Source organism: Rhea americana, unplaced genomic scaffold, assembly GCF_003343005.1.
Source record: "Rhea americana isolate MKP2758 unplaced genomic scaffold, rheAme1 scaffold_49, whole genome shotgun sequence".
NCBI classification, from domain to species: domain Eukaryota; kingdom Metazoa; phylum Chordata; class Aves; order Rheiformes; family Rheidae; genus Rhea; species Rhea americana.
In genome coordinates, this window is record NW_028186634.1 from 2,154,088 (window position 1) to 2,176,976 (window position 22,889).

Genomic DNA, 22,889 nt, shown 5'->3' on the forward strand with positions numbered 1-22,889 from the left:
AAAAGCATTGTTACGTGGGAACGTATAAATAACACACATAAATTTAAGAGCAATTTTACTGTTAGCACACACATTATTATGGAATAGCCAATAAGTGTATAAAACATAGTATATAAAATTTTATGAAAATATACTGTGCACATCAAAAATTCAGCTTTTATCTAAGTGCAGAGAAAAGCCATTATTGTGTGCTTACTGTTTCATTGCTCTTCTCTCACAAGATCACAATTTTACATTTGTTTCTCGTCATTTGAAGTTTGCAGCTTTTTCAGAGGAAAGGGCTACTGTTTCCTTTTCCTTTTCTCCTCACTTTACTAAATCATTCTTTTACCTTCTACACATGAAGAAAGAATTGATACTTTTGGCAAGAACATGAAGAAAAAGTTGCTAATTTAATGGGGAAAAATAAAAAGCCCAGGGGTTGATAGGCTTGCTTGACGACTCTGCATATAAGGGATAACTGTCTGGCAGTCTATCTGTCATCACTGGGGCTGCTCCATCATTGCCTGTGATAGTATGTGAATATGATGGATGCCACAGCCTTGTGGCTCGTAACATTTAACATTCATCAGCTCTCACTAACGGGGGCTTTATAATTTAAATATCCATATTTAATATGCAACATCTACCTCATACATCATAATTTCAAAGCACTTAGAGAACCACCAGTCCTACAAGACAGTGGAGCAGACTTTAATTTTTTCAATAACTTTTACGTTTTCTGCATGTTTGTGACTGACAATGCATAAATAAGTGCCTAATCATATCACAGAATGGAAAATTAATATTTGGCTGTAAACAAGATTTTTTTTCTTCTTCTAATGTTAAAGAAATGTATTTTTACCATATGCAGAAGCACAAAGGATCTGAATTGTGCTAAGGAAAGCTTTCTGATTTCAAGTGCAAACTCTCATTGATTGTATAGGTCTAGTCATATGAAAAAAGGTTGTCAAAGTCATGTCCTAAACCCTTTTTCTGAAATTTAAATGGGAAAGCTTAACATGACTGCATAGCGTAAACTTCTGAGCCAGTATGAAAAATCGTTCAGAATAGGGATCCAAATTACTTTTTCAAAAGAAGCAAAACACCTTCAATGYCCATATGAGGTGTATTTAATTGCAAAGTCAGCAAAATAGGTCTGAGAAAGTATTTAGCAGTCTAAGTTTCTATGACTGCAGGTTCAGGAGGTAGCAATATAACCAGTAGTCTATGTATATGTGTGCAAATATAATGCATGTGTAGGCAGCATATTTGTTAGTGCATCTATGTATAGACATTTACTTTTACAGGAAGTGTATGTGTTTTTGTTTGTTCATATGGGAATACTGTGTACAGAGTCAATCTTCCTTTCAGTTCRTGTTCATACTAGGGAAAAGATATATTATTAAAGGATTATTAGTTTGAACAACTAATCACTACTCTCCCTCAAGGGAGGGGAGTAAAGACAAATCCTATAAAAAAGTAAGGGTTGGATACTAGTGGGACAAGTTTCCTCTCTAATAGTAAATTACATATGAATTTGTTATGTTTTGTTGAATTTTGTAGACATCTACTAGATTAAAACATTCTTAGCATTGAGGAACACTTTTTACATTTCTTTTGAATTTGTCTAATCCCTATACCAATATTGAATTTTTTACAATCAGTATAAAGATTATTTTCAGTAAAAAAGGAAGCAAAGAAATGACTTTAAAAGATGTTTCAAAGATTTAAATGTAGTTAGCTTTGTTAGAGTGTTTTATGAATTAGAGGAGGAAGTTATTAAATAACCRTAAGTACATTTCCTTTGTTTGACAAGAGCCAGGTATTTTTAGGGTATAAGTACTTTCATTTTACTGTTCCTGAACCTTATCRTGTAATTTTCCCTGTTCTCCTTCTGTGTCAAAATATTGATATTCTTTGAGAAACTTTCCTTTTTTCCTCTTTTTTAACAGAATATTTTCTGGTAATATCAAAGAGAATGAATGACTAGAAAGATATTTCAAATGTGCATATTGATACATAGCAGGGTCTGTTGATTTTTATAGCAGAAAGGTATGTCTCTTTCTAAAACACACTGAAAGGCTGTTCTTCCAAGAATATTGCAGGTGCTGTGTTAACATCCTTAAGAAAAAGCTTTTAGTGCAAATATTTTGGAAGAGACAATATATGTGCCAAAAGCTRTTTTCTTAGTACTGATCTTTGTTTTTATCTCAACTGCAAATCAGTACTTTGCAGTAAAGCRCTGAATCCTTGACAAACTTATTTTATATTCTATCTGCCAGTAGAACAGATCCCGTCCTGATGATTCAGGTGTGTTGTTACAGCGCACAACAGCTTTCAATACGATATTAGGCCTCTAGTTTTACTATGCCTTTCTGCAGACACATTTCATTTTTAACTATTTCTTTTGACACAGATTTCTGTGTATGTTTTAAGCTCCTTCATCAACTACAGATTTCACAGAAGAAARAATTATGAAGTTAAACAAATATAAAATGCAGAGTTATTTTGTTATTTTGACTGGAAGATTCTGAGAAACTTTTATAAATGCAATTAGTACCTGAAATGCCTCAGCTGCATGTTGTAGCAAATCCAGTGTCAGTTTTGTGCTTCTCTTCTTTCCTCTTCAAATTAAAAGAAAAAAGAAAAGAAAAGAAAAGAAAAGAAAAGAAAAGAAACGAAACGAAACGAAACGAAACGAAACGAAAAGAAAAGAAAAGAAAAGAAAAGAAAAGAAAAGAAAAGAAAAAAAAAAATCCATGATTGAAGGAATCAAAAGAATTCCTGAATGGTTTGGCTCATGGAGTTTCATCACTGAAATATAACGATAATCTAAAAGTAATGAAATTAGGAAGCAAAACTGTTTTGAGGTGGAACAGATCAGGAGCCGAGGCCATCAAGTATGTTTTGTCCTTATGAATATTTTCAAGTTTCAAAGCATCTTACAGGAGAAAAACTCATAATCTTTTATTCTTATGCCTAACATGCTCAGTACAGAACTAGGTCATTGAACAATAGGTTGAACAGCAATCAGCACTCTTCTTCTGCATAATGCATTAAGTATAACGTGGAGAAACTGTTCGTAGAGCTGAAAGCTGGTATTTCATGTCTGTAAATTCAAGCTGACATGACATTTAATATTGTTTCATAGTAATGAACAACAAGGTTTCGTTCATTCACAAGTACAACATAATGCTAAGTTTAGTCYGAAGAGGTAACAACAAGGCAAGAGGGAAAACATGTTATGTTCCTTCAAATGAGAACGCTAAATTAATGATAACCGTTGAACGCTTAGCTACTGATACACAGTACTACAGAGACTACTATTGTGAGACAGTATTACACTGTCAAATGTAGTGCCCTTGTCCGGCAGTTGATTGAAGAATTGGGTTAACACATAAAATACACTTTAGTTTCGACTTTCCAGTTCCAACTTTCCCATGGAGGTGTTCAGCTCCCCAAAGCTTTGTGTTTTTCTAGGCGTATGCGCTCTTTTTCTTTTTTCTTTWTTTTTACTCTCTTTATATAGAGATTCCCTTTCCACTGAGGTACAATATAAATTCCTAGGCAAAATAATAGTATCAGTATCAGTATTCCTTCTTTCAAATACTTGTCTTTGAAAACCTCTTGCATAAAATTCAGACTTGTGTTTTTTCAGAGATATAAATGCGAAGTTGAATCTCATGGGAGGGGAGTACGTTTCCATTAAATTAGCAGTATACCAACTCTTTCTTCAACTTCTGAATTTTCATATCTCCCAAATGATTGTTTTTTGCAGTTTGTTAGAAAATTCAGTGGAAAGACAAAGTGAGCAGCATAGATCAGCGCTGTTTTCCTGCCAAGAGTGTTTCATGTTTGCATGTACAATCACTTATGCATTATGGAGGTGCAGATCAAAATAATTTCAAAGTTTCTGTATATGTTTTCACATTAAAAACTGATTTTCATAAATGTGAACACTCAGAACCTGTGAAACTTTGTCTCAGTTAAATTTCTAATTAAATGCACTCATTTGTTCAATTTARAAAATAAGGCATGTATCAGTGCATACATACATGCATAGGCACATAGATAAAACTAAATTATATGGCACATTAAGAACACTTCTGTTCTTTTCCAGGAAAGATCAAGGTTTGAAAATCTAGGCCCACAGTTAACAGGAAAACCCAATGAAGATGGAAAACTGGGCCCTGGTGTCATTGATCTTACAAGGCCAGAAGATGCAGAAGGTGAGTTGCAGTTTTGACCTTGTGTTGTTGAACACTGTTGCACAGAATGGTATGTAGCCGAACTGCTGCCAGTGTCATAGGTGCTGAAGAGCTTACATCCTAGGGTGAAACTGGAACGCTCTTTATGTGTTTCTATGAAATTATAATACATCCATAGCAAAGGCTGCATACAGGAAAAGTTTTCTCTTGCATATATCCTCTAAGACCTCCTGAAACACAGCTGTGCCAAGATGTTGCAAAAGAATCTTTTGCACAGATTCCCTTACAGGCTTCCCTTAGCAACTAGCAATTGTTTACATTTTATATTATTAATAAAAGCGTAGGATAAACTAGGAAAATCATCTCAGCAAAACAATACATGCATGTATAATTTCMCCAGCTCTTAAGGATTTAGCAGCTTTGTAGAAGGTTAGAGTTCTTTAAGAAGGTTACCTACCATTGTACTCACAAACTATTCAATATACAGCAAGCACTATTTTATTGACAGGCAGCTGTCGATTGACAGAAGCCAAAGAAGTAAATCAGTATTTCTGATGACTTAGTCTAGTCTCTAACAGGGTTACCATGTGTGCTGTGGGTGTGGATGCCTTTGCTATTCTCTCTACCCCGTGACAGATCAGAAAGCAACATGTAGCCCTACTTAGCAGCCACTATACTAAGTTTTATTTCCTATTTGGAAACAATATTACACAGTGTTCTGTCCCCTCAATTTACTACTTCTTTTTGAGAATAAATTCTCTCTTTTTTTAGACCTGGCAAGTTCTAGTTATGCCACTGCTCTTCAGAAAAAGGTTAAAATATCTCTAAATCTTCCCATTAACAGCCAAACATCTGACTGGTTCACAGTTTSCTCCTTTTCTTGGATCAAAAGAATAAGACCAATAAACTTGTGACTGTTGACAAAAAGGGTTATTTTCAAACAGTTCTTGCAATACAGAGACAGAATTTGTATGATAAAAAGGCATTAATATCCTTTGTATAGAGAAATATTCCTCTGAGCACATCATAGTCTATTCTGTCTCTTTGTGACCCAAAACTAGATAATCCAGGTAAGGACTCATGAATTGTCCCTTCATTTTGAAGTCTGACAACAACAGCCTATGTAAATGTTATTTTGGATGAGGAGAGTATGTATACAATGGAGAAGCTGTACATTCAATTCTAAGATTGACTCAATTTGACTGTTGTTGTATTGACTGGTCCATACAGAGAAGATTTCTAGACTCCGTAATAATGAGTTGAGATGATGACTGGAGCTCATTAACCATTTATTATTCATTTGGAGGCTAGCATCGTAATGAAATATTTCAGATTTTCCCAAAAGATAAATTTTGTTTCTAATATTTTTGTTTCTAATATTTTCTAATATAAGACCCAAAATTTTCAGATTCTCATTTGTAGGGCACTATTATTTATAAGCTTCATTTACTCTTCATTTATTGCATGTGATTGGCCACTGCCATATTGTTCCTAAACAGAAAAATAATGAACAGAAAATAGTTAATAACATAACATAGAGATAGATGTTTTGCCTTTTTTTTTTTTTTTTTTTTTGAAAAAAGGAGTTAGGAGGCACATGGACTTTCAAAAGTATTTGCTGACTAATCAGTTATTTATAAACTGCTATGAAAAGGAATTCCCATCCTGTGGCAACTTCTCATATTTCAACAAGTTAAAGGAAGATTTTTTTCCTCAATTGAGATGAAATGTTGCAACGCATGAAAACATACTTACAGATGCATTGTTACTGATTCCTATGACATAAAGTCCCAACAGATTTTCTTAGGTTAACTCATTTCCCTCAATTCAAGCTTTCTCTTTCTGATGTCCTTAATTTACTGTCYTGATACACCTCGTGGTACTGGTAGCCTCTCCTGTTACTGGATAGTACAGAATGAAGCTTTGACATATGTAACCTAAGCTACATTGATGTGTGCTGGTTTAAGGACAGTGTATATGTCTTCCTAGAGCTAGTGGGGCAGTTTGTGGCATGGTGTTTTGCCATGCAGGAAATCTGAGTTCATGAATGGATTCAGATTTCCAGACTTGGTTTAGCAGCCAAGAGATGTCTCTGGAAAAGAAGTGCTGGATGAATCCCTCTGCTGATCTGAGGAAAAAAGCATTGGCAAGGGTTCAGAACTGAGTTGCTTATTTGTCCTTCTAGTTGTAGACAAGGTGAACTTAGATCAGTTATTAGGTGGATTTATAAAAGACATTAAAATATCACGCAAGTTTTATCCCTTGTCTTTGGCAAGCTCTCTAGGAGATGACACTCTTAGCATGGCATGTCTTAGATTGGAAGCCCACTGAAAACAGCGTGGCTGAAATGTCAACGATTAAACTATGGCCTCTGACACACTRTAGCAGGCAACAGGCTGTGTTAGTCTTCAAAAATATTACCTCTTCTTCCTAATTGTCATGAAGCTATCACAGATCTTTCTGAGTTTGCATTTTATGTGTGCTGATGATGTTTTGAGCTTGTCTGCACATGTCTGTTTCAGCATTGGGCTACTAAGAAACTCGACAGCTTACTTTTTGGCCTCTTGTAATAAGAGGGCCTTGTTCCACTGTATTGTGTTGTCAAGACTGCAATCTCAACTGAATGTCAATTTTTCATAAAAGCCATATTCATAATTTTTCTATGACTTAATGTTTCACATCTTTCCTTCTGTTTTGTCAGTGTTGTTTACTTTTAATTCATCTTTTTCCTATCTTTTTTTGATATCATTTGAGTACAGATTGCTGTAGACACTTTAAGATAATATTTGTATGTTTTGTTTTGTGCTGTTACATAAATAACACAATCATATGGAACACGAATATTTCTGAAGTAACRTATCGGTGGCCAAGTTTCGACCCCCTGTCTTTCTCCATCAGAAATACATCCAGATCTATGAGGTCCAAGTGCCATTCTGAGAGAGTGAGTGTGTGGCTGTTCGATCTGTTAGATAGTGTTACTCCTATCACCAGAATTTGAGAACTTCAGAATTATGAAGTTTACTGCATTTGAAAAATATATACTGACTGTTTGTAGAGCCTTCTTTTTATTAGGACAGAGCTATTCCTGAGCCAAGGGCTCGAAATTTAATCCCACTGCTGGCCAGAAACAGTGCAGAAGTGTACTTTGGACTACACATGGCTCTGCCCCATCTCAGAATGCAGCCAAGATAGGCTGGATCTGGGAATCGCTCCTGGTTTCCCTAGCTTTGATGAAGTCTTTAAGGTTATTTTTTTTTTTTTTAATAATAAATGTCAACAGACTGTTGCTTTTTATGGAATGCGTATGTAATAATATCTAGCAATGATTTCTCTCAACTCCTTGCCTAGAACGTAAGGCAGTGATCTGACTTAGAGGATCAGAGTCATGTTTTCGTTTAATTCTGGCAGTGCTTGTAGTGTTGGGTCATTGATAAGAAGCAGAAGCTACGTGTATATTCTTTTTGAATCATGAATTGTTATGCAAGCCTTGGAATCCATTACATTTAGCTCCATGCAATTATAAGATATAAGTAGAAAAGGATACTGCAGAATGAATTTTAAAACATAACATAAATTTGTTGTACCTGCCCAATGTGTGAAACTTCTTTCTTGAGCCTAGTGGTAGCTAGGTGTGCTTTCAGAGGTGACCTAGCATATATGAAGTAGTATTCAAAGCTTAAGTTGCATGTAACTGTCATCTGACTGGAGGCCTTTAAAAATTGTATATAAGTATTTCATATTAAATATGATATAAATTAACATCTCTATTACTTCYTTAGGCAGCAGTAGGACTGGACTGACTATATTAAAAATCATACTCAGACTGTATTCAAAAATGTTGTCATTGACTGCGACACCATTTGATGGATAATCCCCAGCTCTTAGAGTTATATCATTACCTGAGAATCCTCATTGTCATGTTAAAATACATGATACATTTGTAACTACCAAAATTCAAAAATATGATTTGAGAGCCTCATAAATGCTTGGAGACTGGTATGCAAAATTAGAAAAAGCAATTATAGAATTAAACAAGTAATTTTTCTCTTAGCCTCATGATTTTAAAGAAAATATCATCCTTKCTGGGGATAGACTCATGATTTTGAATATTTGAGATTGATGGTAATGAAATGCAGCCTACTAGCATTGATACACCAAGACAGGCTTGAATCTGGCTAAAGCTGAAACCCTTTTTACAGCATAACTGGTATGTATCAACTGACCAGAATGTGGTGGAATACAGTCAGGAGCCATAGCTGAACCTTGTTTAAATTCCTGGGGACTGACGGGCACCCAGARTATGTAATCCTACTGGAGAACCTCAGATGATCTGCAGAAGTTTTCTTGGTTCAGGTTCTGAAAAGGGGATTCCTCTCATAGATCCTCCCTTTTGGTGACAGTGCTGCTTCTTTTGAATCATATACATCTTGCACTTGTATAAGGTACACTGTGCTTACAGCCCCTTCTGGTTTTGTGCTTGTGGTCAAAGGCTTTGGAGATTTGTAGGAAGCATGTTAAGATTTTGCTCATTAGTAGATAGAAATCTGCAGAATAGATATAAATGTTCCTGTTGACAGTTACTGACTTTACCTTAGCTGAGGTTGCAATATGGTTTCCTTCAGCTGTCCTAGTCAGGGGTTTAAATTCCATCAGGACCGGATCCTTGTTCCTGCAAAGAATTGATCTCTTATGATTTTCCTGATTGGAACCCGGGCTGTTCTGACAGTGTCTTACTGTGTGACTTTGTAAAAGAGAAATAATTTTTCTGTGTCCTGTTTTCCCATGTAAAAAAATGTGATCCATTGTGAAGATGCTGAGAAACAAATAAAAAGCACCATATTAGCACTAACAGTTAGTTAAATGTTCAGGTATTATGTTTATTTATATATTGTAATCAGGGGCTAGTGAGTTAAATGTTTGGCCTTGAGGCTTGCCATTTGGGACACCATACCCAAAGCCCTTTTCTTCTGAGTCCTGTTTTGATATTTTCATTTGGTTTATTTRTCCTGTGATAGTTTTCCTGATTCTATGAAATTTGTGTTTAGCACTTGCTTCTTTTTCCTTTAGTATTAAATCTGCCAGTGTGTGGTAAGCACGGTTCACAGTGCTGAGAATAGGCACTTACCTGCCAGTTTAGACAAAAAGGATTTAAAATAATATGGAATAATCTCTCTACTTATGTATATTTACTGTATTTGCCCATTAAGCTATTATTTTTTGAAGCCTCCCAAAGATCACTTGTGCTATGAGCCTAGATGAGGAGTCAGTCACTGAGCCGTAGCTTGGACTCCTTGGCCTGTGCTTATCCGTTGTCTCCTGTGGGCTTAGTGCCTGTGTCCTCCTCCTGGCTGTGTCCCCTTTCACTGTCGGTTGTCTCTTAATTAAATTCTGAAGTTCCTTGGTTTAAACATATCATTTTCCTATGTACCAAGTCACTATTTAATTTGATAAAGCCTTATCTGTTTGATGAAGAGATTTCAGACCATGCTCCAAGCAGGCTGGATGCAAAGCAGTTGGGACGGGGAGCTGCATAACCACTGGTGATGTGCTGGATGCAGTAGTAAGTGTTAGACTGATTCTATTAATTCCAGTTCAGATGTACACAGTTTTGGGGTAGGATCAGATTTTGTATCTGAGCACAAACTCAGATTTGCTTTCAAAGGAACATATAACTTTTAAATAGTAAGCGTAAGAATGTAGTTCTGTAGYGTTTCACATGGCAGACTTGCTGACCAACATAGAAACTCATTTCTCAACATTTGCAGCAGTTACAACAGCCTGTCTTTTTACGTCCATAACATTAGCACTTCCCATTTGTATTTGACTTGGGCTAGCCACACTGCAATGCAGTTTGCAGCACAGTGAGGGATTCTGCCTGCCCAGTAGCAAGGGAAATTGCATGGTAGAGAAAGAAAGAAAGGGTGTGAGGCTTCATCACAGATATAACAGATTTCCAAAGCATACAGAACAGATGAGTGGTTGCACTGGCAGCAGCAGCAGTGAATGTGGAGTAGCTGATATGTATGTGAGGGAGAGGAATAAGCTAACTGGGGAAAGAAAGGGGGTTTATACACCTGCTTTGCAGTGTGGAAGCTACTTTCCCGGTCTGCTTAGGGAGAAACACAAGGAGAAGACACAACAAAGGGAGCAAATATTATCTAAGGAAGAAGGGAAATGAATTGCCACATTATCCAGCTCCAAGGTTTTGTCCATCTGTCAGAACTTCACTTTCTCCATCCCCAGGGACAGAGCAGTCTTCATGACAAGTGCCTAGGTTTTGCAAATSTCTTAAGCGAAGCCAGATCAACTCTGTCTTAAAGGAGCTCCTCTACCTTGTACTCAGAGTTTCAAAATGCTGGTATTTRCAGGAAACAATGCCCAGTAGTAAATAACTGCTTATACTAAAGGGTGACACCCTTTATTTAACTCCACAAAAGGTGGACTTTGACCAGCGAAAGAGGTAAATGAAAGGGAACCATGRTTTTGCAAGCAGATCAGTCTTGGCAGGCTGCCAACACAGCCCAAACCTGTGAGGTAACTTGTTTAACACCCTGCTCTGCAGAGGTGTAAACAGCAGGTAGTACATGCATGACAAAGCACCGTCTGCTTTGGTGACAGTGCCTCAGAAATACTAGAGGAAAGAATGCTGCTCCTTGCCAGTATTTGTCGCACATAAATATTTGTAATAGTTGCTATGGCAGTTGAGAAGGGAGAGATGAAAATCAGAAAACAGTGAAAGCTGTCTGAAAACAAAGAAATGTTTCCAGAGAGAATACAGCAAGCTCAAACACTGGAATTTTTATTTTCCTGAATTCTTGTTATCAGCCCTTGATAAGCAAAATTCCCATGAGTTTATCTTTATTATTTGAAGATGAAATAACTTCTTAATATCTTAGTTAATTAGATCAGATGCTAAAACGTGGCCTTCATTAATCATGGTTGCTGTTTTTTATACATAAGCCTCTACTTGATTGTATCTGAAACTTGAATGATATGCTTAAATTTTTTGGAATAACACATAACAGATCAGGAATCTGGGATAAAGTACTTAGGCAATTTATTTCAGTTGTGTTGGATGAGATTCAGGGCCTCAGCCTGATCTTGTCTCTTCTGGAGTAACTCAATGCCTGCAAATGGGACAGAAATAAGACCTTCTGTCTTTAAAGAACCATCTCATCACTTTTCTGATAGCAACAACTTTATGAATCTGGTTGTTGCCAGCATCCCTATAAAATTTTACAGGGGGAACTCCCACTTTGAGGGTTGAAAAATCTGAGCTGGGGGTGTGTGATTTCCCTTTGCATTGAAATCGGCTCCTCTGCAGACACTAATATTTAACATACAGTATGTTTCTCACTTTCGGAATAATAAATCTGGCTGTTCTCCGCAAGTGTTACCTTTGGCGGTTYAGCTGTCTAATGCTATTTCTTTTTCCCTATTGCTAAATATAAGGCTTTCTCATTTGCTGTTTCTATGCTACAGTAATTGATTCTTTTAGAATTGCACTTTATTTTAAAAATGATTACAGTCAAATTTYTAATGTTGAACAACCACCATTACAATGCCTGTGGTTTTATATAGGAGTGCCCATTAGCACAGTGATAGTTAAGGTATTGTCACAATTTCCATAATATAGTAAACAATTATTTTCAGGAATTTAGAAAAAGGCTGTAAAAAGTAACTGTAGGCTGCAGGTAGAAAGTCTTTGACCACGAGAAAATTATTGTCACAAATGCTAAAAGCATCCAACGGTTTGCTTAGCTGTTTTTAAGTAAGTGGAGGAAGTGAAAAATTAAAWATAGTTGTTCAGTGCTTTAAAAATTCTTTTCATAGTCTAAAGTGCACATACCACAGCCGCGGGTGTCAAACACCCCATGGTCCTGATTCTCAGCTCTGCCCATGTCTTTGTTACTCCAGCATTGCAAAAGGAACTTGAAAGTGCCTCAAGCAGACAGTGCAAAATTTGCAGGCACGCGGGAATTTTCAGCTGCCAGGAAGCCACCATTATATCAGGCTGCATGGAGGAGGGCAAATCCTGCCCCTCCTCCCCAACTCTCTGAGCCCAGGGAGTGAGGCAGAAATATGAATACAACAGGAAAAAAGCATCATATATCCTGGCTATGCATGAGCACTTCATAGAGTTCAAACAAGTCTTCTTGTTTGTACAGCTTTCTGTTTCTCTAAGTTTATACTGCACACCATTTTCTCCTTCAGAAGCCTCAGCATCCTAGCAATGGAAAAGTGCTTGAAGCATCTGCCTTTCTTCCACATGGACATGCCAAGTATTGAAGCAAGCAGTTAGTGTAGAACTTCACGAGCAAGGAGTCAGTATTTTCTTCATTTTTTCTTTGACTTAATTTTACAGAACCAGTGGTCCAAAATGTTGTGATCATTACAGTATTGTCACAGCTTCTGCAAGTATTAAAATATTACGTTTCTCTTTGGCAGCTGTAGTTACACAGTAAGGGCACTCTTTCTATATAGGTAATTTTTAAGTTTTTGTATAAGCCCTTGTTTCATGGAAAATCCCCCACTTTAAATCCAAATCAGGTAAATGCAAGAATATATTTGGACATTCATTTGCCCCATTTGTACAAACAGCTTCCTAGCTTCACTCACAAACCCAAGTGGGCAGGTGCAGCACRTTCGAAAAATTAGCCTTAAGTGTTTTCCCAACATTTTCTAATACTCATTAACATAGAACTCCTGTTCCCATGCTGCTTTTGCTTCTCTCCCTTCGTGATGTATCGTTTACTAATTATATTATTAATTATTCTAATATCATACCCCCCCAATGTGATAGGCAATAAGAAATAGCATATGCATATGCATTCCCTAGCTGTAGGTCCTTGCCGTCTGATTACAGACATGATATGACAAGTGAGAACAGCAAACACTGGATGGAAGGGAATTAGTTATTTTGATACACAGAATTGCTAGAATTTGCTAGAAGGTGTCACATGCAATTGTAGATTGAACCCAGGAAATGGGACATTAAAGCAGTGATTCCAGGACACATGTTAAAACTTTTTGGCAGTGTGTTTGCATTTCGTTAGTATCTGCACTGATATGCCAATATATGGTCATAATTTGGGGGAGTTTTGTAAATTGGTGAATTTCRTAAACCTCCCTTTCCATTTTTAAAACCAGGGTTCTTTTATAAACCACATTGCTGAAAAGCTTTAGCTTTTTCAATTCACTGTTTTGCAACATAGGAGCAAGCAAAGTTGTTCATTTAGAATTTTCAGACACACCTTGAACAACGCATCCAGCAAATATGAGGTCATGCTGCCTTTTTCTCTAYGGTGAATTGCTGTCTGTCATTTTTCCATCTTAAAACAAAAGAAAACATTGACTGAAATATGAATAGGCTGTGTCCTATGGCCCTTGCTCAGACAGGATTTTTTAAAATACTGTTAGGCATGACTGAAGACTGTGGAATCAGTCTCTGTTTTAAAATCAGTATCACATTTTCTGATTTAAATTATGCTGGTAACACTTCCACTGGCAATAAGTATGTTACTCTCGTGGAAACATTTTTATGTTAAATGTATCAGTCCATTCCTCTTCATATCCATTTGACTTTGAAGCTGATTGATGTAGTAACAATAACTGCCCAGTTTTTACCACAACAATCTTCGAAAAAGCGACTTGCAGTATCGTTAGAGCTTGTCAGATATGTAATAATAATTTTTAGGGAAATTTCTCTYGGGTTGGAGTAGTTTGTCCATGATTTCACCTGCTATGGGCCTTTGCTTTCCTCGGTTATGTATGAAATTAAATATGAAATGGAAACAATGATATCTGTAGGGGGGACGTAGACTGGAGTTAGACCTGATGGCTGATAATCCTTTACTTCTAGTGTCACTGCTTCAGCTGCATAACGTTCAACTTCAATATGTTTTACTTTTTCTGACAATAATRTCTGTCTCAGAGGAGGGTTGTTAGGGTTTAATTAATTATCTGTGAAGGGTCTTGAGGTGTGCAAATGGCACATGACTGAAAAATATTAAGACACTTATGTATCTCTCTGAATTTATATTAAAGGCTGCTGCTTCCTCCCCCTTTCTATCTAGGTGTTTCATGGATCTCCAGAGAGTAACTTCTCCTGCACTTGTGTTACAGCACTTGTGAGATTATGCTGGTCATTGAGGGCTGAAGTCAAACCTTAAGCACTGATTAATTCAGTTAATATTCCATATAATTTAATAGGTGATTATATTGTTTTTAGGTGTACTCCATGCCRAATTTCCATAAGGGTTAATTTTGCCATAAAATGTGGTCAAGAAATCTAAACTGTTTGTGTAAGCCATCAAGAAAATAGTTACATTTAGGGGGGTTGATTCATTTAAATAATGTGGATTTGGGCATAGCTGGCTGCGGAGCATGGAAGTGATAATAGCCTATTTAGAAATATTGTTTCAGCATTTAATATGACCCAACTTGCAGTTCAGTTTAGAACACTGGTGAGTGAGCTGCTACCACTGCTTGAGCTGCAAAGAGCTGCTTTCATTTTACACGCAGAAGAAGGATATTTCACTGTTAATTTTACTTCCAGTCTTTCAAATTGGGAAAGAAGTACATGCAGGTTGTGAGGATAGTTGTGAAAAGTGGTGTTCAGCTTTAATCAAGATGAAGAATTCTGCTTGCATATGTAAAACAAATGTACTGAAAAAGTAAACTCGCTGCCACCAAAACTGAAAACAAGAGACTTTGGAAAATATATGCTGATACATAACTGGCTAGAATTTCCTTCATTTTGCAAAGCCACGAGCCACATGCATCAGCTCACCGCAAAGTCATTAGGTCTTTTTAAACTCAGATGAAAAACATTAACAAATACCACAAAAGGCTTTAGTATGGCCCCTTTGTTCATTCACATATGGCAGTTTATAACTCCTGCACCACTTGGGCCGTGTGTTTGTTTAAGCTGCCTCCATCAGGCCAGCCCTGAAAGAACAAAAGACATCTTGAGCGATCCTAAGCAGGAAATGGGCTAATCTAAACATGGCTTGTGACACTATAAGTAGAATAGAAAGGGGAGGGATTGATTAGTCATTAATGTCCAATTGACTCCATATGGATGTTGCAATAATAAGGCCTTTTTTTTCAGTGCAGTAGCGGAGTTATTGAATTAGAGGTTTATGTTTCCTCAGAGCTGACCTTAGGGAATTCCCTTTTGGTTCTTCTTGTTGATGTTTGAAAGAGAATGGCGTCTCTAATAGGAAAAAGAGAAGCCTTATCATAACTGAGCGTTGCATTAATGTAGTCAACCTGTGCTACAGTATATTCTCAACTCTTAGTATTTACTTAGCATGTTTCAGAACCTCTGCAGATGAAATATTTTAAAGACCATTTAAATATTACACTACTTCATGAATCAGCCATATGTTTCTCAGGTCTTTCCTCCTTTCATTCACTGGTGTGCAATTTGTGAGAAGTGTTGGGCCCTCAAATCCCAGCTGAATAATATTTGTTTAGCATTTGGAATGAAAGCGGCTTGATGAACAGACACTTCCCTGCAGAACATTTGTGCCTCTGTGCAACTACCGGCATCGCAGTCCCAGAGCTGGTCATGTTTCTGCGTGGGTGTTAGCTTTGCATAGTGAGGACAAGACACACCAGTAATGACAATAGCTCATGAGATGCCCGTTTGTTTTGCCTCTCCTGCTGGTAACAAAGTAAAGAAAATCTTTTGAATGTGGGGATGGGGATAAAAAAGTGAAAGGCAGCCAAGGGACAAAGCAAAGATAAATGYTACCCTAACGCTGTTGCAGGTCACTTAGATAACAATGAAGTAGCAATTTTTGTAACCTTTTCCAAAATTAAATGTACTAGCTCAAAATAATAGCTAAATTATTTTCTTCTTGTACTCTTAACTTTCCATATCTTTTTGTCTGTCTATTCTTTTCAGATTTGCATTTTTCTATTTTACTTAAAATACTGGTTAGGAGCTGGAAAGGGGACTGCCAAGCCAGTTTTTCACTCCCCCTATTTTCATGGCATTTCCATGTCAGGAACAACCCATCTCTAGCAGCCAAAGGCTCACTTAAGTTTCCAYGTTCGTTTGGTTTTGGTCTCAGCAATTGCTAGCTGCTAGCAGGGTACTTGTATAAACACAGACTAGGCTTTATATTTTGGAGGTTGCAATCTGTCCCTTACAAGGTAGACAGAAGTTGTCATCTCAACTTAATGAATAAGTGATGATACCAGTTTTACTGTTAACAGTTTTACTGTTAGAAATATGGTCTTTATTTCTATATACTCTAACTTGGTATATGTCTATGGAAGATGATATACAGTGTTTAGAGTATCCAGAGATTAGCTGTCTGGGGGAAGTCAAAGGAAATTCATCACTTCAAACATGGATCAATGTCCAGGCACGAGGAATAATTAGAGAATAACAGAGAGACTGATAAAAATCTTTCTATTTACTGTCACTTCTTTTCTCTTTCTTTCTTCATCTTTCTCCTCAAGCTTCTTTTTGCTTGTCCCTGTCACCATTATTACTCCTTGCATTCTRGTTACATGTAAAGAGGCCCAGTCTGAGGTACTGTTGTCGCAGGTAGTATGTAAAGAGAGAGTAAAATCCCACCCCCCAAAGACAATAGGATTAACCATAATGTATCTAAGATTTCAGAGAAAATGCTAGGAGAATTTTGGGTTCCTGCCCTAAAATTCTTATCATGTAAAAGGTGAGAAACTCACATAAATACAGGAAATAATAAATAAGCAATGTAATAATTGTTACTGTATGTTTCTTCTTTAACATTTCATTCTTATGAAAATACTTAATCTTTGCCTTTCTTGTTGCTGATCAGGTTCTTTTCTCTACTTCCTAGAGGACAGCCTCTTTTGGAAGAAAAATTTTGTTTTATATTACTGCAAGGAAGCTGTAACATTCTTAGATTCATTCTGTGCTGTTCTATAGCCTGGCATTTCCCCTAGACTCTAGTCCTGAATCCAGCTTCCCCAGAGCAATTACATGACATATATCCACAAAACATGATGACTCGCCTTCTATTTGCTTTTAGCTAASAGTCATCTAGGGCATGGCAAGATCAGCAAATGTAAAGGATCTAGGAAGCAAGGCAGTTCACACCCTCAGAAGCTCAAAGTGTCACTTCTAGGATAGCCCCAGCTTGAGGCCAAAGAGTAGATTTCTTTGCCAACACAGCTATTAGGGCAGCCAAATTGTACTGCTTTTGCAATAATATTGAATCCTGACCAAACTCCTAGTTCTGAAAATCAAGACCTCCTCCTGTGACTGTAGTAGGGGCAATAACTAGAAAATAGACCATTAGTTACCACAGAGAYAACTTTTTTAATTACCAACTTCTTTCTCTATTCCTACCCTTCATTAGTAGTGCATTTTTATCTATTATATTTGACTATTATTTATTAGACTTTTCTGAAAACACTCTTAGAAAGAACAGAACAATAACATCTACATTTTTGCAGTTTTACRTATCTTTTCTTTAAAAACTTTACAGTCCTCTCTATCTCTGTCATTATTATCACTATCTCAATAAAATAATAAACCCAGAGTTTGTAAAACCAGTTGAAATGTTCATGTAGGGCAAAATACTGTTTACATATCTGATTGACATGATGAAGTACCTAAGAACTATTGTGCAGTTTGAAAGCTTGTTCTTATGCGTTTTAACTTGCAAGAATGCACTGAGTATATGTGCTTTTTTATATCATTAGGGCCTCATTTCTAAGGTAAAAGGATACTGAGAATTTTTGGCTCCCCACCTGGTGTCATATGCTAACAGAAGTATTTCCTTGTTATGCTTTATATGCAAAATATAATTCTGTAGTTCCAGGATCATTAGAAGACTACATTACTTTTAGCTATTTGCAGAAATTCATTTTGCAGAAATTTTTGCGATAGCCTATGGGTCAACTTGCAAATATTCCCTGAGAGATCAAGCATAAAGAATASGAACTCTATGGCTTCTTTTTCAAATCCTTCAAGTATGGACTTGCTTGAGGCAGATGCAGCCAGAGCTTCTTAGCCTTGCTGAGATGTTTGTAATTTATTACCTTAAGTAAGAATTGTTTTCTAACAAAAACATTCTCTGAAAACAGATCACTTATATCTTCTTTTTCTGATTTTCTACCAAAATTATATCCATTTTTTTTAAAAAAAAAAGTCTATAATCTTGATACTAGCAAAAACATTCTTTGCCAGCATTCACACTGAAGGGTCAGGCCTGACTTGTGTTAGAAAGGCTAGAGACAAACTCCTTAGGGAAGGTAAAGGATGGAAGATCATCATATGGGTTCAAACATGTTTTTCCCTTTCCTTCACTGTAAGTCAAGGAGCTGAATAATATATGACCAGTTTGGCATCAATAATTATTTTCATTTTTTAATTTGTCAGCAAGTTTGTAATTGCCCACATACTCATTACAAATTTTATAGTGTTTTTTAAAAGATGGAATGAACATTACATGAAATATTTAATCTTTCTTAAATTATATAGCCATGCAGCTCTGAATAAATGTTGCCTTACTATATTTGTAACTTATTACAGTTTCTAAATAAATGCATCCTCTCTAGGAAGATGATACCTGTGAAATGAATGTTCCAGGTTTTCTGACATCAATGAACGGAGCCTCGTTAACCATAAGCACCCCTGAACTGGTGCCCTACACAGATCTGAATCGTACATCACTCAGCAAAACTACTACTTTCTTTTGCAACAAAAAGCTTACTGCAATAGCTGCTGTCGGTAAATGCTGAACACCTGTAGCATGGTACTTAGAACAGTRTTAAAATAGTTTTGCATCTTACATTTTCCACAAACCTGTCTTCTTTTATGTGCACGCATGCTAGTATATAAATTGCCAAATTGGTGTCAGTTGTAAAGTAATGGCATTGGAGGCATCATAAATTACCGTGGTGATCCTCAGGAGAAGACACTGCCGTATACGAATGAGTGTTTTGCTCTCAGGGTAATGTATGTCTTCATCTGGCCCAGTAGTCAGCATATTGCCATACGTTGATGGATATAGTCAGCTTGAAACTACACTACATTTCACTGCACAATAAACATGGCTGTCAACACCATATAAAACAAGACCAATTTATCCTGTATGGTCAGTGCATTTTAAATGAAATTAATGTACTGTGGACCTGGTGGAAAAAAGGTAGTAGATTAGTTATGCATCCCCTATTTTAGGACTTTTTTCATGTAAATATATTTCCTACAGAATTTTWAAAACAGTATAGTGTTTTGACACAAGATTAGGAAACTTTGCTTTTGCCCCACTAAAAACTTATGAGCCAGTCACTGAAGTCAGTAGATCTGCAATGTCTTACTTAATTTAAAGAACTAACCTTTTTTTTGAAAAAAAAAAAAAGCTAACTTGTATTTTTAGCCAATGTAATATATACGCTCCAACCTGCAGTATTTTACAAAAAAGGAGGCCTGTTGTGCTAATCTGTTGTCAAGTTAGCATGCATACCGCTGAATTGAGGGTGGGTAATGACAGGACAGGGATTCATTAAAGCACATAAGGTATGGGGAAGCTAAGGAAACTAGTCACACTATTCTGAAGTTCTAGTGTGGGCGTACGTACCTGTTGAAGGCGAACGGTTTTATTACAGATATGTAATTGGAAAGATATGTGATTGAATGCTTCAGGATACAGATCCATCTCAAATTCAGCTAAAGCAAATGTGACTCTAAAATATTCAGCAGCAAATGTAGCAAGATGCATACAAATAGCAGCATGTACTTGAGCATGCTATRTAATTTTATTTTATGAAATGTTGGGCACGTGCTTTGTTGCTGAAGCAGCACAGTCGTCGTAAATTACTTGTGTGAACAGGTCGACATCAGTTTAGACTCTCAGTTGTAACTTTTATGTTGAGTTTTGTTGACCAAAGAGAGCATACGTGTATGTTAAAATCCCCAGCAGAAAGTATTTCACATCTCCATACCTTAACTGGAGAAAGAGCAGTGCAATTCTGTTTCTCATTCAGATGTTACCGGACGTGGCCGATCGAGCTGGGCTGATGGCGCTGCCATTACCTGCTCGCTCCTGTAGATCTGACAGCAAACGAGAGGGAGAAGGAGGATAAGGCTAAAGTCAGCACAGCACTGAAAGCGCTTGCGTACCACACATAATAACGTTTTGCACCCATCTTGTTTCTTCCTGCCCTGATGCTCCAGGAAGTAAAGCAATGAATGGCTCTGCAGCTAAACTACAGCAGTATTATTGTTGGCCAACAGGAGGTGCCACTGTGGCTGAAGCTCGAGTCTACAGGGATTCGCGGGGCCGAGCCAGCAGCGAACCGCACATCAAACGGCCGATGAATGCTTTCATGGTCTGGGCGAAGGACGAACGCCGGAAAATTCTCCAGGCTTTCCCTGACATGCACAACTCCAACATTAGCAAAATCCTAGGTAAGCGCGACACAACGACTAAATCATGACCGACTCTGAACCAAAGTTGAGGGAGCTTACGAGGCTTGTTTTCACTCCCTTGCTTTTCCCTTTCTGCCCCTTCCCTAACTCTGTCTGTTTTCAACAGCAGACTCACAAACTGCTTTCATGATTTARCAGCATTCAAAAAGGAGGTTGTTTAAATCTGTGGCAAGAGTGTAGCTTGATCCTAATTGCAAGATCACATTAGAAATCACCTGAACTCAGGAATGCAAAATTAATGAGRGTAAAAACAGTGCTATCTCGAGCAATAATGCTCTATTGGAAAATATTTTATTAAAGCACAAAATCAAAATAAAAGGTTTATGTCAGACAGTGCAGTGTCAAACTAATCTGATCAGGTAGCAAGGAATATGGCAAGTTCAAGAGACATATATATATACGTACCTTTTCTGATACAAAATGATGTTTCATTCAAAATGTTACGGTGTTAGAAAAGCTAATCAAGCACTTGCATCATATATTTAAAATATTGCTTAATTAAAAGACACCGTCATTAATTAATTGGTATACACTGGGATGATCAGGGAATATACTAGTACATGTGTTTTGCTACTGTGCAAATAAATTGGCTGACTTTTTAGACATTTTGCATTGCTTTTTTGAGACACCCTCCAGAGAATTAGAAACATACATGAGAATGAGTGGTGAAATGTTAAAACCTATATTTGCTTTCTGAGTCTTTGAAGTGAAAGACAGATTCTAGATGTAACTCATAATAAATAAAAGTAAAAATCAAGTTTCATCTGTAATCATTTTATTGTAAGTTTTGAGTTCAAATATGTTCTTACCAAAGGATTTTCTGAAAATGCATATGTTAGTTCAATCAAAGGCAAAAATACATAGAAATAAACGTTACTTTGTCTAAGAACTTCCAARATCTTACTTAGTAGTTCTCATATTTTTGTCTGCCATATAAGTAAGTTATATGAATAGCCTTTCAGCTTTGTATAAAACCTGCAGTGTTTCAGTGTTGGCAGCTGTAGGGAATCTATATTATTTGTGTGCATTCTGTGAAAAAACTATTAGGAGTATAGTAACTGTATTCATTAAAATGTAAACTTCCAGCATAAATATTTCAGAAGTGCCAGCAGTTGAGTGTTTGCTAACCATGGAATTAACCTGTCAGTATCTGCTCTGCCACAAATAAGTCTATGTCCATATAATATCTGTGTAACTTTTCCAGGACAATGAGAAAAGAGTTTGAAATATTAGAACTGACACAGAGTATTGCTGGCTGCGGGTTAATATTTATACAACTTTTCCATTTGTTGATGTATGAAAAATCTTGGTAAAAGAATAGCTTCCACCCACGTTTACCACAGCTGTAATCGTTTTATCCATCTAAAAGACACCAAAAAGCTACTCTCTGCATTTYGTATCCCCTGAAAAAAAACCTTCTTTATTCAAGTGTTTAGATAGCTCCTTATAAACAATACAAGCGATCCGAATACTTTTTCCTCTTCCTGTGTACACTATATTAATTTTTTATTCTTTTTATTGGTGCAGCTTTCAGTGACAGTTTACAGTACCTAAAGTGGTATATACAATTATAAATGTGCTTTCTGCTTTTCTTTTCTTTTTTTAAATATAAATTTAGTTATATTAAGAAAGTCAAATAGAACTTTCTAAGTGCAGTTCTGTACATGTATTACATATGGCCAGAAGATAATATACATAATAGGATTTAAAATAAGGTCTGGTGGCAGCATTTTACCAAGCTAAAATCAGAAGATAGGTAAATTTAAGATACCCAGATATCTGCTGATTTTTGGTAATTTTGTTGAATCTGTAATGTTTGGATAAATTTTTCCTGCTAAATAGCAAGGTATTAATATTTTTTACTAGGAATGTATGAACCAGATTCTTATAAAACTATCAGAGAAGCTTGTATCCCTAGGCAATGTGTTAAGCTCTTAAAATTCAAAGAATGGCTGCAGACCTTACTTAATCATAATATTATGTGTGCTAATACAAAGGTACAGAGTGTTCACAGATTAAAGGTCATATTAAAAATGAAGGAGAAACTGTTCTATGGCATGAAGCTGTGATTTTGAGAAGCAACTATTGATTTTAATTGCATCTAGTTAGTAGAGAGAGATTTACATATATTAGGTCTGCAGCAATATCTGGAAGTCAAGTCTCTTTAACATGTCTCAAGTTGTGCACCCAAATCCAAGTATCGGCTGATGTAAATTCAAATCAGCTTGTTTAATTAACGTATTTAAAATTTATTTATT

General features: G+C 36.5%; 1 protein-coding gene across 12 annotated transcripts in view; it reads left to right on the top strand.

The window, feature by feature from the left end:
• Nucleotides 1–22,889, top strand: part of SOX6 (SRY-box transcription factor 6) — a 373,675-nt gene that overhangs the window by 335,350 nt on the left and 15,436 nt on the right. For 10 of the 12 annotated variants that reach the window (XM_085317147.1, XM_085317157.1, XM_085317152.1 and 7 more), the window contains 2 exons: nucleotides 4,103–4,211; nucleotides 20,377–20,610. In XM_085317147.1, coding sequence (XP_085173273.1) covers nucleotides 4,103–4,211; nucleotides 20,377–20,610 — 343 coding nt within the window. The remainder of the gene's footprint in view (nucleotides 1–4,102; nucleotides 4,212–20,376; nucleotides 20,611–22,889) is intronic. The other 2 variants (XM_085317158.1, XM_085317159.1) reach the window with 1 other exon arrangement.